This window comes from Amphiprion ocellaris, chromosome 3 (assembly GCF_022539595.1).
Source record: "Amphiprion ocellaris isolate individual 3 ecotype Okinawa chromosome 3, ASM2253959v1, whole genome shotgun sequence".
Classification (NCBI taxonomy): domain Eukaryota; kingdom Metazoa; phylum Chordata; class Actinopteri; family Pomacentridae; genus Amphiprion; species Amphiprion ocellaris.
In genome coordinates this window covers 6,304,520-6,318,723 of record NC_072768.1, presented here as the reverse complement: position 1 = coordinate 6,318,723, position 14,204 = coordinate 6,304,520, and the positions used below count along the sequence as shown (strand labels likewise).

Genomic DNA, 14,204 nt, shown 5'->3' with positions numbered 1-14,204 from the left:
CGTCGGAGTGCACTCGGCCATTTCCGTCCGTAGCCAGCCGGTGGTGTCACTCAACAACCGTGTAGACTTCAAACCACTCTAAACATACCCCACGCTACTGAACAGGGTACGTTTGAATTTGCTATTAAATGCTTTAACTGGACACTGTAGTTGCGTGGGGTTGAATAGGGAGTCCGTGGAAGGGCACACACGCGGGGAGTGTTTTTTAGCACAGAGTTCAAACCAGCGTGTAGTTGACGTTCGCTAATTTTAGCTATTCTCAGACTAGCTAACACGCTACACCGAAGCTAATTTTACTAGCTAGCGTCATTTGTTCAGTAACGACAGCCTTTCAGAACAGTCTCATTCTCCTGTCAGAACACAAATCTACAATGTGGATATCTGCATTTGCGTCGCTTGCATGTTTTATAATAGTAATAGAGAAAACGGCGTTTGCTCCCGAGTTTGCTTCTTTGTTTACAAATGTAGCCTCTGTATAGTCTACAGGCTGCCGTTGATTAGCCAGCTGGTGTAAGACAGTCATTTACTGTTTGTATTCAAAGATTAAAAATAAATAGCAGTGTTTTGTCAGTTAAAACGAAACAAACGCAAAGCCAAATGTCACCTGCGGAGATTGAGAAAGCGTTACCTGTTTTTTTTAATTCACTACAATTGTGTCCCATAGACAAGCATGATGACCGTTTTCTGTGTCTGCTGATAAACTTAGGCAGAAAAGCAGCTGGTCTTGCTTGCATGTTAGTAGTACCCAACATTACACTGTTTTTCCAGACACAGTGGTCATATTCCCTTAATCTAGCTAGGGGAAAATAACGAAACCAACTGCTTCTGTGTCATGTCAGTATTATTTCAGAGAAAAGCTGTCAGAGAAGTTTCTCTGCTGTTGTTCTGATGGTCAGTCATGGATGAAGACGACAGCCAAGATGAGCTGATCAACCGCAGTACATCCCACAGCAAAGGGAAGAGAGCTGCATTATGGGTCATTTCAGGTAGACTCTGAGCTTTTAAATTCATGAGTACACCGATTCATAAAATTCTGTTACTTTCATAAGAGTACAGTATCCAACTTGCCTGTACTACTGCATTTTATGTATATTGTAATATTACTTTTTTGTCCTAGATGACTCAGACGACTGTGAAGAGGAGTCAGAGGACGGAGAATCTGACAGTGGTGAAGAAGAGGAAGATCAAGGAAATGGAGAAGATGATGAGGAGAATGAGGAGGAGGATGGAGAAGAGAATGAAGAGGAGGATGGTAGGAGTGACTATGTGCAATTCATAGTATTCTAATTGTTGTTTACATTACCTGAGATGGGGATGCCCTGCTCCATGTTCATCATTATCACACATTATTCTTTGCATAGCTTCTTGTTTCTCTGATTAAGCTTTACATAACGAGGCTGTGCGTTGTAGTCTTGAATTTTGCAGCTGTGATTCAGCTTATCCATGACATTTTTACTCAATGGAATCAATATCCATGCTTCCACATTTGTGGAATGTGGTGTCAAACAAGGATTAATATTTGCCCCAGACTTTATGTGTTATTGCAATATCCTGTATTAATGTAATTGTAAAGTACATGCATTGGTTTCTCCCTGCTTTTATTAGATGAAGAAGAGGAGGAAGATGCTAAGCCCAACAATGGGGCTTTTGGGGGAACGTCTACAGAGTTTGCTGGGATGAGCTCAGATGAGGATTCAGACAAGTGTCCCATCTGCCTGAACTCATTTAACAGTCAGCCTGTTGCTACACCAGAGAACTGTGAGCACTACTTCTGTTTCGACTGCATCCTTGAATGGGCCAAGGTAGGCATTCTGTTTAAGAGAATCTGATATTTTTGATCGTTGGTATTTTCTCTGTATTTTAAGCATCTGTTGTAGAGGGAGATGAATTGTTCAGCTGTGTATGTTTTTTTTTCTTCTCTATTTAGAATGCAAACTCGTGTCCTGTAGACCGTATTGCCTTCAACAGCATATACCTAAGGAAATGTTATGGAGGCAAAGTGAAGAAAATGGTGAGTGTGTTCAATTTTACACAACTTATGTGGAACAGTTTTAATTCAGTGTACTCCATATACACTTGTGCTGTGTGAATTAATTACTTATGTGTGTTTGCTTTGTGATTATTGCTTTATTCAGATTACAGTCCAGAAGCCTGTGAAGGAAGGTCAAGAAGAAACAGTAGATTTGACCCTGGAGCAGACAAACTGTGAAGTGTGTGGAGGCAGTGACCGGGAGGACCGCCTCTTGCTCTGTGATGGCTGTGATGCAGGGTGAGATGGATATTACTGCGCTAAATATACCTGTGTTAGTGTGTTGAAAGTCAGTTTTTACACTTTTTTCAGCTTACAACTTGTCAGTAAAGCGTTTTTGTTTTGTAGGTATCATATGGAATGCCTCACGCCTCCGCTTGACTCTGTTCCTGTAGAAGAATGGTTCTGCCCTGAGTGTGAAGCCAACAACCGTAACTCAAGTAAGACTTTAAGTTGTTGGCAATTTTACTTTGAACTTCTTCCTTTACTGGAAACAAGATGAAACAGTACCGACTGCAAATAAATGTTCAATCTTGTGATCAGTGTATTGTTTAAGCATTTATCTGTCTTTAAACGAAAATAGATTCTAAAAATATTATTCAAATGAAAACAATATATAGAGGAGGTCCTCGACTTATGTCGGTGTTCCGTTCCTGAGGATCGACATAATTCGATTTTCGCCTTAAGTCAGAACTCCGATGAAAATGTAAACAAAGCCGTTACATGCATCATGATATCACACTTCCACGGAGATGGCTAGAATAAAGCCATAATAAAGGGCAAAAAGTTAGTAAATGTAGCGCAATCCAAGGTGACATACAACAGGCAAATTTAAACAAAGCCGTCTTATAGCGCCATGTGACATCATATTCATCCGCTCCGCTCACCAACTAGTTCCACGTAACCAGTAACGACAAAACGTTATACGTTGTAAACCGAGAACCAGCCCTTAACCAGTTCTGACGTATCGGCGAAACGCCATAGGTTGAGGACGTCATAAACCGAGGACTCCCTGTATACGTAAATCAGTGTTTCAAAAGTGGCCATGGTTAAGAATCTTAGCTTCGCTAGCAGTCTTAAGCATCCTCCCACAAGTCAGACGCCTCAATCTTTTTGCCTTAGGAGGTTCAGCTGAAGAACTTAATGACACAGACAGCCTGCCCTCTACTGCCCGTCCTGCCACAAGTCGATCACAGCCGCGTGGTGCAGGTCCCACCAGAGCCATCGCCCGTACCCAGCAGAGTGAGAGGGTTCGAGCTAATGTCAACCGACATCGCATCACACAGGCACGCACATCGCAGGTTTGGCATGAGCCGTGATGCTTCTGTCTGGCTTATTTTTCTAACTCGTTTCCACATTATATGTGCAATTTTGGATTTGGCAGATCAGTGTCTTTATACTCAACAAAGTTTGATGTGCAGACTAGATATTCTAATAACGTTATAGACTTAAGTTACTACTGACCTCAGAAATTACAGCATGGTGTGAATTTTCAAGTTTGTTCTGTTTGACTGGTGACTGAAATGTGTGTGTTCAGGAGCAGTGCATATTTGGGAGTTGTGTTTGCACTACAATAGTTTATACAAACGCAAACCAGTGGAGTAATGTGTACTTTTTTCATAATAGTTGGCTCCCACATATCTAATGCAGTCTACTTGGCTGGATGAAACAATTAATGCTGTGGTGGCTGGACTCAACACATCTGTGTATATACGAGACTTCGCACCTCGTATCCCATCAAGCCGCAGACGCAAGACTGGTAAGTAAAGACACAAATACAAGTGCATTCGAAATTCCAAAGGAGGTTTGCATACATGCAAACACACACATAAGCAGATCTAGTTTAACAAAGGAAGTAAGAGATTGCCCTTAGTGCTAAACAGTGATGTTAGTGATGAGGGGTGGCTTTTATGTTTGATTAAACAGGAAAGCGCAGAAAGGTGAGGAGTAAGAAGACTTCTTCTGCCAGTGGTAAGAAAGGTAAAGCGGCAACCACAGGAGTCAAAAGGAGGAAACGGAAAGTAAGGAGGACTAAATCCAAGAAAAAAATGGTGAGTAAATTGTTGTGATCACTGTGTTTAACACTGAATTTCTACGACGTAAAGCTGTTTTCGCTTGTATTTATATAACATGGTTCTCTCTATTTGAACTCTATGTCCATGTTTCTCTACTAGATGTTGAAAAAGAAACTCACTGCTCGAAGCCGCATTGCTAATAATCTTGGAATTGTAAAAGACAAGAAGAGCTCTTCACTTCCAACAGTATACCGGCCGTCAGAGCACACGCTAAGCAACATGCGCGCTGACATAGGAGCTGCATCTCTCTCTATCTATGGAGATCCGTTTGACCTGGATCCTTTTGTGGATCGGTAAGAAGACTTTTGATCATCTGATTGTGCAAAATGCTCCTAAACTATTCATTTATTTGACATATCCATCTACTGAACTTCCCTTAACCCAATGTGTATTGTGCTTTGATGTCACACAGTACAGATGTATGTTGCAAATACATTGTGTACGTATGTCTGTTGTATGTTGCGAATATTTAAATAGTTAAAGAGCCTTATCATGGTAACCGTGAAGTGATTGTCGTTTTAAGCCATTATATTTTAAATCTTTTTACTGAAACATTTTTGAAAACATGAAATTATACAGTTTGGTGACTTCAGTTTCAAATGAACCGAACATAAAATATACATAACATGAGCTAGTTAAGATTTATTTTATTTATAGCCTGTGTGGGTAGTGTTCATATATGTTTCAATGCGTTATGTCACTGAGAATTTTCAGTATTAATTATTAAGCAGTGCATTATTGTTATGACTTATGGTATTGACTTGACCAGTGAAGAGGATGAGCAGCAGGCCCACGTCACATCACTGTTGGAGGCCAAGAGACGAGGGATCTCTCGCTCTGCTCTTCGCTCTCACCAGCCTGTGGCTCGGCCAGTCACTGCAAGCCTTTCCAGGTAACACCTTTTTGCTCACAGAGAACATTTTCTAAAATCAAACTGATTGTGTTCCAGCATAGATTTATAGCTCATTGTGTTAACATGCGCTTTGACTTTGCTCATCAATCCATGAAGGTATCTTTTTGTGTCTGCTGTTATGTCACTGCATATGCATGAATGAACACACACATACAGAAATCAACCTTAGCAGTACAGCTGATACAGAACAAATTAATTGCTGTGCAAAACCTGTCTTAAAATTGTCAAACATTGTCAAAATTTACTGCAGCGTAGTTGAAGAATGCAGGGTTTTTTATTGGCCTAGTCCCATAATTCCTTAAAATCAGCTAATGTAGACACAGCTAACTGAAGAAAAAATAAAAAGTGAAGAATGTATTTTTTTTGTTACCCAAAGTGAAAACAGCAGTTATTTCCAATCTTCACCGTCTCACCCCCAACGCAAAAAAAAAGGTCAATATGAGAATCAAAACAAAGTAATTGAATATTATTTAAGTGACAGAAAAGAAATGTTGAAAAACAAAATAAACACCATACTGAAATCTAACATAACTAAACAGAGAAAAACAAATTCCAAAACAGAAAAACAACACTTAAAAAAGATGGAACCACTGTTGTAAAGAAATCTCAATAAAAGTTTGCTGTGTTCTACCAGGAGGGGTTTGGATGTCCCCCGTTCAGCGGATGTTGTGGAGGCAACTCCTGTGCCTGATCTGCTGGGCAGCATCCTATCAGGACAAAGCATGCTCTTGATGGACAGCTCTGATGTCGTCATTAATCGAGACGGTTCGCTTAAAGCTACAAAGCCAAGTAAGTGTGAGTGGCACATTTATAAAAAACAGTCTTAAAAGTGATATTTAGATATGTTGTAGGTATGATTTGAGATGCGACTTTGTCTTAGCTTAGTTTGAAAATTAATCGTTACTGTTTTAATAGAATAATTTACATTAAGCCCAAAAACTGCAACTAGTGAATATGAAGCTTTAAACTGTCTTCAATTTTGCAATACAAGAGTCCAGCAGTGCTTCTTGTGTTCTCCCACATGGGCAATGAATTATTCACAGCTGAATGTGAGTCACTGAGTCTGTTGCTATCATCAATTCCTATTTCTTGGTTTCCCCAACACCATGAAGTGTTGCTCTAAATAGCTACTTTGAGCAGTATACTGTGTCTATGTGTGCCGACTCTGATGGCATCACGAGAAAATGTATTATTTATTTTGATTTAGTACATATTCCATATACAAACTGTAATTTTTAATCTTGCATTTGTTTTCAATTTATTTTACAACCTGAATAATGGTTATTAAGGCATGTACAACAACCACAAACATCAGAATGGAGATAGTGTGATTGCTGTTCTAATTAAATGTCACTAGTCATTATCATTAGTAATTACTATTAAAATAAATACCGTCATAGTAATGTGTTACAGGATATCGGCCATATGGTTGAATCTTGCATTTAGATAACTATCTAAACTGCCCTTAAGATTTTTTTTTTTTCTGAGGAAGCAAACTAAAGTGCTGTAATACTCCACTGCTCTATCTATGCTTCGTGTTGATACATTTATTTCTGTTACAGTGATGCCATCCACATTAATGCCAGGTTGCAGCAAAAACAGTAGCTCAGGAGATACCAGCACCCTCCACCACCCGGGGATGTCACCTAACCAAGGAGACACTTCTCTTCCTCTCCACCATAATGGAGATCTGCCAGGATCCTCCTGTAGCTCTATGAACAGACCTTTATCACAGAGTTCGTCTCACTTACCCCCCTTTATGGCCTCCTCAGCCAACCACACTCCACCACCTCCTCATTCTGATTTGCCACCCAGAGGACATCCAAGCTTGCATCCGTCTCGTCCAAGCAGACCCACCACCACTCCTAGTCCCTGGGGAATCAATGGAGTTGAAGCCCGCAGGGAAGCCACCTCCTCTTCCGTCCACCCTTCCCCAGACTCCAGTTCTAAGAGCAAGGGAATGGCTCCATCACAATCCCAACCTAAAAAAGCACCTACAAAGCCCATGTGGGTAGGTGTGTCTGTGCTTCCTAGGATACCAAAAATAAAAAGGGAGGGTTGCAGTGTCACAACTGGTGGTACTAGTCAAAGTGGTAGTAATAGAGATAGTAGCAGTAGGGGAAGTAGCAGCCATTCTGTCATTGGTAGCAATGGTTACGGCATGCCTGAAACAAGCATGAACAGCCTTGCTGGGGACAAAGGAAGGCAGCAAAGTGTAGACCAGCAAAAGGGCCAATCTGACGGTCAGACCCAGAGGCATAGGTCTGATGGAGCAAGCTCGTCATCTGCCTTCTCCAACTCTTTCGCTTCTTCTTCCTCTTCCACTGGCTCTCTTGCCAGCCAGTCTCGATATTCCTCATCTTCCTCGTCTTCATCAACAGTGAGCTTCCGTATTAACTCCAGTGGAAACTCCTGGCATTCAAGGCGGCTAAACATTGCATCATCCCCTGCTAGTGGAAACACTATGCAGGAAAACTGGAGAAAAAAGGAAGATGAAGCAAGAAAGAGACAGTTGCACAGAGATAAACAAATGCTGCTGGCATCACGTACGCCGGTCGGTAAGGAGCAGGAAAATAATATGTACGATCCCTTTAATCCCACTCTGTCTGATTCAAGCAGCTCAGGCGATGAAGCCGAGAGCACAAGCTTAGATAGCAGCTCTCGACAAGTCACCAATGAGAGGAAGTCCTCTAGTTTAGGAAAGAAAGAGGGCTTAGTGCAAACTCAACAGGACCTGGTACAGGTAAAAACTGAAACACAGGAGACTGAGGTGTCACAGGAAGAACCAAGGAGAGCTCAGGAAACCATATCACAAGAGGTCAGGGGCTCAGAGCTCAGTGTGAAGGCTGAAAGAGAATCAAGATTAAAAGACATAAAGACAGAGAAACAGACACTATTGCTTAACACTAAAGTTAAAAAAGAACCAGGGTTAGATGATGCAGATGAATTAGAAGGATGTGGTGACAAGTCAAAGAGTTATTTGAATTCACAGACCACAGATGCCACATCTACTGCACATCAGAGTCTGGAGCATTTAAAGACTGAAAGAGAGCCTCAAGAGGAGGAGAATGGACACTGTGCTGTAACTAACTATAAGGATGATTCATCCAGAGCATCCAGTTCTGCTACCACCAAGAAGAAACAAAAAGAAGAAACAAAATCAGAATCCCCGTCCTGTTCCAAGTCACCATTAAGAGATTTGGGCCATAAGAAGAAGACTTCCAAAGATTTGAAGGAGCAACACTCCAGCAGTTCAGAAACAGACCGTGGCAGAAGAGATGATCATCATGTCTCAGGTCAGGGAGACAGGCAGAAAGAAAAGGACAAAGAAAGGAGTTCCAGGCGGTCACGATCTAGAGAGAGGAGAAGGGGTCGTTCAGTCTCTGACAGCTCTCAGCCCAATTCCCCCGATAGATCTCGCAGAAAGAGACGGCGATCCCGATCACGATCCAAAGATGAGACAAGGAGGAGACGATCCAGGTGAACGTAACAATTGGTTGAATGTTCTGTATACTGAGTATGTGATGACCATGTCTTTGACTTTGACCTTTCCTGAACCACTTCATCTTTTTTTTCAGCGAAGGGTTTTGTTTGTCATTTCAGGTCTGGTTCTAGCTCTAGCAGCAGGGAGCATTCAAGGAGGAGGAAACAGAAACGAAGAAGCAAGGAGAGGTATGATGACAGAGAAAGAGACCACGAGAGAAGACGAGTCTCAAAGGACAAGAGACGTGGTCGCTCTCGCTCAAAATCCCATTCAAAGTCACGTTCTAGGTCCAGATCTAGATCAAAGGACTGTAAGCATGGACCATCAAAATCCCGGTCCAGATCCAGAGAAAGGAGGAAAGATCACACCAGACCACAGCATCCCTCAGTCTCCTCCCGGGACAAAGTGGGATCACGTTCTAAAGATAAAAGGAGACACAGGTCTAGATCCAACTCAAGAGAGAGAAGGAAAGAAGAAGTGTCATCCAAAACTGCACAGAAAACTTCAGGGTCATGTGTTTCATCCTCCAAAGACACAAAGCGGTTACAGGACAAGAAAAAAGAGAAGGCTATTACTCAAAGCTCCATCCAAGATGGAAAAGTAGATAAGGTGAATAAGCAGGAGCTTCCCTCCCGTTCCTTTGCTTCTAAAGTCAAAAAAGAAAGCAAAGACCTTGGATCAGACAGCCAGGCCACATCTACAGAACTGACAAAACCAATTAAGGCTGCAAAAGAAATTAAGAAAGAAAAGCAACTATCTCTCGATATGTTTGAAGATTGTCCTATTGACAAACCAATTAAGAAAGAAGAAACAGACACCCCTTGTTTGACAGTAAACAAAAACATAGATGACAGAATCAAGGCCTCCATTAAGATTGAGGCTTGTGAAATATCTGTAACTAAATCAGAGCCAAGTTCCCCAGAGTTATGCAGCTTACTCCCTGTCAACTCATCTTCTACAATGACCACACCTGTTAAAGCAGACAGCCTCCAGGACACAGTCTCACAGTCTCGTCCAGTGTCAGTTGACTTTGTCAAACAACAAAACACTGTAGAGTTGGCTGTCCCTGTAAAACAAGAAGTTCAGCAACCCTCGGACTCTGATGATGACTTTAATGTTGATGTGATGCTGGACAACCTGGATTATGTGAAGTCTGAGGACACAGAGGGGAGTGAAGCAGCTGTTAAACAGGAGAAAGAAGAAATGGAGGGGAAGAATGAGGCAGAGCCTGTATTGACTTTAGTGGGAGCGAAATCCAAGACTCAAGTGAAGCGGGTCACGTGGAATATACAGGAGCCTGAGGGACCTCAACCAGAAAAATCTGCAAGCAGTGAGTGTTGGCACTAGATTGTTTCACATTGGCTTTGTTCCCTGTTCACATTCTATCAGTAGATTCTGCTAACAAATGTGGTTAATGTAAAGAAGTGATTTATTGAAACTGATATGAGATTGTTTCTTCACACACATTGATTTTTTTTGTATGAGCAGAGCTCAAAAATGTCTTTTACATCTGAATCTTAACAAAATGTGTTTTTTTTTTTTCTGACACAGAGGTGGCGCTGTATAAGTTGAAGCTGAAGCAAGAGGGGATTCGCAGACCATCTTTAGCAGTCCAGACATCCAGTCAGGTAGGATTGAGCTACTTGGCACAGCACGTTTTTCTTACAAATGCATCAAGCATTGTAATGTCAGTATTGTCAACAGGGTGGCAGTGTTGATCCAGAATGAGCAAGTCAGAGGAAAGTCACGTGGTAGAAACTAAAACTGATACTGAGGCATTTTCAGGCTAAACGAAAGTGAGACTTTGTCTTCACAGTAAATGTAGTCACTAATTCTATGGTAAGTCATCATATCATTGGAGACTTTAAAGATCCTAACACTAGTGGTTTGGACCTACTTGTCTATATATCATTATATGCATCTATGATATGTAATATGCACATTATGCACACTGCACACTTTATATTCACTACACACAAGCAAATGCTGTTATTAATGTATTTGACCACAAATAGTGTCATATTTCCAAATGTAGTTTAATTATGGATCATTGTAAATTTTTAATTCATTGTAAATGTACAACCATGATTGCACAATGCCTAAATTACTTCAGAGCTTCAATATTTTTCTTTGTCTTTTGCAATAATGAATGGACTAGCTTTTGGTTTCGAATTGTTGATTGATGTGTAAGCTTCCTCGACTTTCACAGGACATCACTGGAGCCGTCTGTGACGCCCCCAAGAAGGTTGCTGCTGTTGTTTCGCTCAGTACGTCCTCTAAATCTGATGGCGTGCATCCTGGGGAGTTATCATCCACTGGGCAAGGAGAGGGCGAGGAAGGGGATTTATCGAGGAAAGACAAGGTGATTACAGCATTTAAATGTTTTAGCTTCAAATTTAGTGTGTGGAGTGTGTGATACCACACTTTAGTTTCAAATGAATATTTAATTTTAACTCCTGCCTTCTGTTTTGCAGTTACTGTGTGTGAAATTCAAATCTTGACATAGTTGATGCTTTTCTTCTGTCAGCAGTATTTAAAAAAGCTGCATATGCAGGAGCGAGCTATTGAGGAGGTAAAGCTAGCTATCAAGCCTTTCTATCAGAGGAGAGACATCAACAAGGATGAATACAAGGAGATTCTACGTAAAGCTGTCCAGAAGGTAAGTAAAACTGAAACTGGTAAGGTTTTTTATTTTCTCAGGAGGAGTGACTAAGGCATTTCTTATCGTCTCAGGTCATCAGTTCACTGAATGTAATTAATCTTGTGTTCCTGGTCACCAGGTGTGCCACAGCAAGAGTGGGGAAATCAACCCGGTGAAAGTGGGAAATCTGGTTAAGGCATACGTGGACAAATACAAACATGCTAGGAAACATAAAAAAGGAGAGGATTCAGGGAAGGTGCAGGAGGTACAGACTGAGCCAATGCAAATCTCTGACAGTCCATGAGGGGGCAGGAACTACAGGCGAGGACAGACACACCCACATTAAACCGTTGTTCATATGCTATTCTGTGTTTTACTTTCTGTCCTACCACTGGGCATGATCTCATATATCCAGTGTAAATGGTAAACTAAGATTTGCTCACAGTTTCAAGATGGAACATTTTCTATCATGTCAAACTTTCTATCTTAATAACATTTTGAGGACAAACTTACTCCACTGATGACTTGAACTGCACCTATTGGTGTCTTTTGCGTGGACTGTCACTTTTTGTGCAGTACAGCTCAGAACCGTAATGAGAGACTTTGAGGCTATGCCTTAAAGAGACAAAACTCAATCAGGTAGCTTTCTCTACGAGCAAATAACAGGGAGGATGCAGTGTGGTGTGGGCTTTGAGTTTTCTATTATTTTTTTCTTTAGTGGGAGGGAAGGGGTATTTATCAGTGGCAAAACTCATCTTGTCAGTTAAGAAGTGGTAAAAGTATGCAGAGTATGCATATTGAGAAATTTTGCCACATTAAGGAAAGACACTGTTATGCAATTTTTGTAGAAAATCTATCCGTAATGAAACAATTTTAGATTGGTTGTAAATAATATAGATTTGATATATCATGTCCACCTTTAAGTTCCTTTCATCTGTGCTGCCTGTTGCGAATGACTGGCATAAATGGTTTGTAGTTTAGAGTTGATTGATTTATGTTTTGTATTTAAAAGCTTGTGTTTTTTTGTCTTCCACATCGCTAACATCCGTGTATAAAGAACTAAATCTAGTCCAATACACTCCAGGTAAATTCAGCCTATTTTCTGAAGTCACTTGTTTTGTTCTTAAAAAATTAATGTCAGCATTATTTTTTTTCAACCTATGACAGAAATGTAGGAAAGCAGGTTTTAGAGTGAAGTATTTTGTTTTTGTGCCAGAAGAGTAAAATTTACAATAACACGGTTTAAAAAAAGAAAAAGAAGCACCATTTCCTTGAATAGGTGAGACTAAATTTGTTTGGGTTCCCTGTTTTTAAAGGGAGGAGACTACAATTCCACAGAGGTAATATAGGTTTTACTTTGGAGGGATTAAACTATAAACTTCCAATATCAAAGGCAGAGTTTCAGCCCCCATTGTCTTGCAAAATTGCTGTCCAGATTTTGTCACTGTCCAGCCTGGTTGTGTCATGTTCAGTATTTTAACTACAAAGTTATGTTTTCCTTTTTGTATTAAATTTTTGTTAATATTACGCTAACTTTACTGGCATCATTTTATGATTTAGTGAGATCAGATTTTAGGCTATATGTGAGGTGTGGTTGGTAAATAATTAGATTAATGCCATTCATTTTTAATGAAGAAAACTCTGCTGCTACTCTCTCTCTGTTTGTTTTCCATTTGCTTTTTGTTTTCACTTCTGGAACACACTTGAAACAGGTTCCCTTATGTGCAGACTCGATTTTAGGGAGAGGAAAAAAGCGGCATGATGCTAGATATTTAGGGAGTGTAGTCAAGTACTGTGATTCGTTTCTCAGCCACAAACTGCTTCACTCCGAGCACTGAGTGTGCTGACAGGTCCTAATTATTGATCAAACCATTTTCTCACAGCTGTTGGCCTCTCTCTCATTTCCCTTTCTTCCACAGTTTCTCAAACCTGTTTGTAATACTCACATATTGATTGAAAAATTAATCAAACTACATGTTTTCTTCATTAAAACTGACTTCCAGCATTAGTGTGCATGTCACAAGCCACAACATTCTACAGAGTAGGTATAATGGGAGTAAACACATGCCTTTAGTTCAGAACAGCGAAGGAACCTTCTGTAGTAATTACAACCGTGATATAACTGCGTTGACATTGTGTCTTTCACTGAAACTTTACTCTTAATTATAGTCTTTACTACTCTATATTGCTTTCTCTAACAAAAATATTGAAAAACCAATTCCTGCTCCATTTTTTTGTCTGAGCGGCTTTGTTTGCCCACGTTAAAGAAGGATTAGCTTGACGGTTGGACTTGCCTTGTACTTTGTCATTCATGTTAAATTGGGCTTTGTAAAGCCAAGGACTTGGAATGGAAGAAGAATCTGAAAAATAGGTGCTCATGTTATCTGAATGTATGTGAATGTGTTTTTTTCTGTATTTACTTGATCAAACAGGCCAGGTGTTTCGAAGAGGGAACACAAACAATAAATCACTGAGAATAAGTCGGGGTTTGTCTCCGTTTAATTTACATACTCGTTCACATTCTGTCCTGTTTTTTCATATTTCTGTTCTAAATACATGGACCTTGAAGTGGTAACATCTGAACATATGAGAATTTATGCATGGTTGGTGCTGCAGATCTTTGTATACGTTTCTTTTTGGTTAGGATAATGGAGCATCAGTGGGAGACGGCATGGAGAAATTCATGAACCTTAATGTTGTCATTTGGCTTTAAACCAGTTGTGGTAAGTGAATGAGTAAATTTACTCTATACTATTATACTATTTTTAGATATCTGCACTTTTAAGTATTCACATTTTATGCGACTTTCCACTTTCACTCCCCTAAATTTCAGAGGACAGTATTCTATTTCTATATCTACTGTACTACCTTTATTTGGCAACTTTATTTACTTGTAAAATGAAGATTTTACATGATGGATAATTAAAGATGAAATCATTTTTTTCCAGTATTTTTCCCCCTAAACCTCCAACATGGTATTATCCAATATCTCATAAAAAATCAAATACTAGAGAAAAACTCCTAAAACTGAGAACAGATTTGTGTATCAGAACCCAGTAGCA

At 40.2% G+C, this 14,204-nt stretch overlaps 1 protein-coding gene across 9 annotated transcripts in view; it reads left to right on the top strand.

Annotated features, from left to right (window-relative positions):
- phrf1 (PHD and ring finger domains 1) overlaps nt 1–14,204 on the top strand; it is an 82,529-nt gene continuing 68,325 nt past the window's right edge. For 4 of the 9 annotated variants that reach the window (XR_008600831.1, XR_008600826.1, XM_055008484.1 and 1 more), the window contains exons 1-18: nt 1–106; nt 840–986; nt 1,118–1,252; nt 1,606–1,802; nt 1,928–2,011; nt 2,136–2,269; nt 2,378–2,469; nt 3,152–3,330; nt 3,656–3,788; nt 3,956–4,080; nt 4,204–4,397; nt 4,874–4,996; nt 5,652–5,812; nt 6,580–8,497; nt 8,621–9,831; nt 10,053–10,129; nt 10,711–10,863; nt 11,029–11,160. Coding sequence is in view for 7 of the 9 variants with exons in the window: in XM_055008484.1 (XP_054864459.1) it covers nt 899–986; nt 1,118–1,252; nt 1,606–1,802; nt 1,928–2,011; nt 2,136–2,269; nt 2,378–2,469; nt 3,152–3,330; nt 3,656–3,788; nt 3,956–4,080; nt 4,204–4,397; nt 4,874–4,996; nt 5,652–5,812; nt 6,580–8,497; nt 8,621–9,831; nt 10,053–10,129; nt 10,711–10,863; nt 11,029–11,160 (5,136 nt within the window). In the remaining 2 variants the exon portion in view is untranslated. Of the gene's footprint in view, nt 107–839; nt 987–1,117; nt 1,253–1,605; nt 1,803–1,927; nt 2,012–2,135; nt 2,270–2,377; nt 2,470–3,151; nt 3,331–3,655; nt 3,789–3,955; nt 4,081–4,203; nt 4,398–4,873; nt 4,997–5,651; nt 5,813–6,579; nt 8,498–8,620; nt 9,832–10,052; nt 10,130–10,710; nt 10,864–11,028; nt 11,161–11,281; nt 13,623–14,204 lie in introns of those variants that run through there. The other 5 variants (XM_023293518.3, XM_035940610.2, XM_055008480.1 and 2 more) reach the window with 5 other exon arrangements.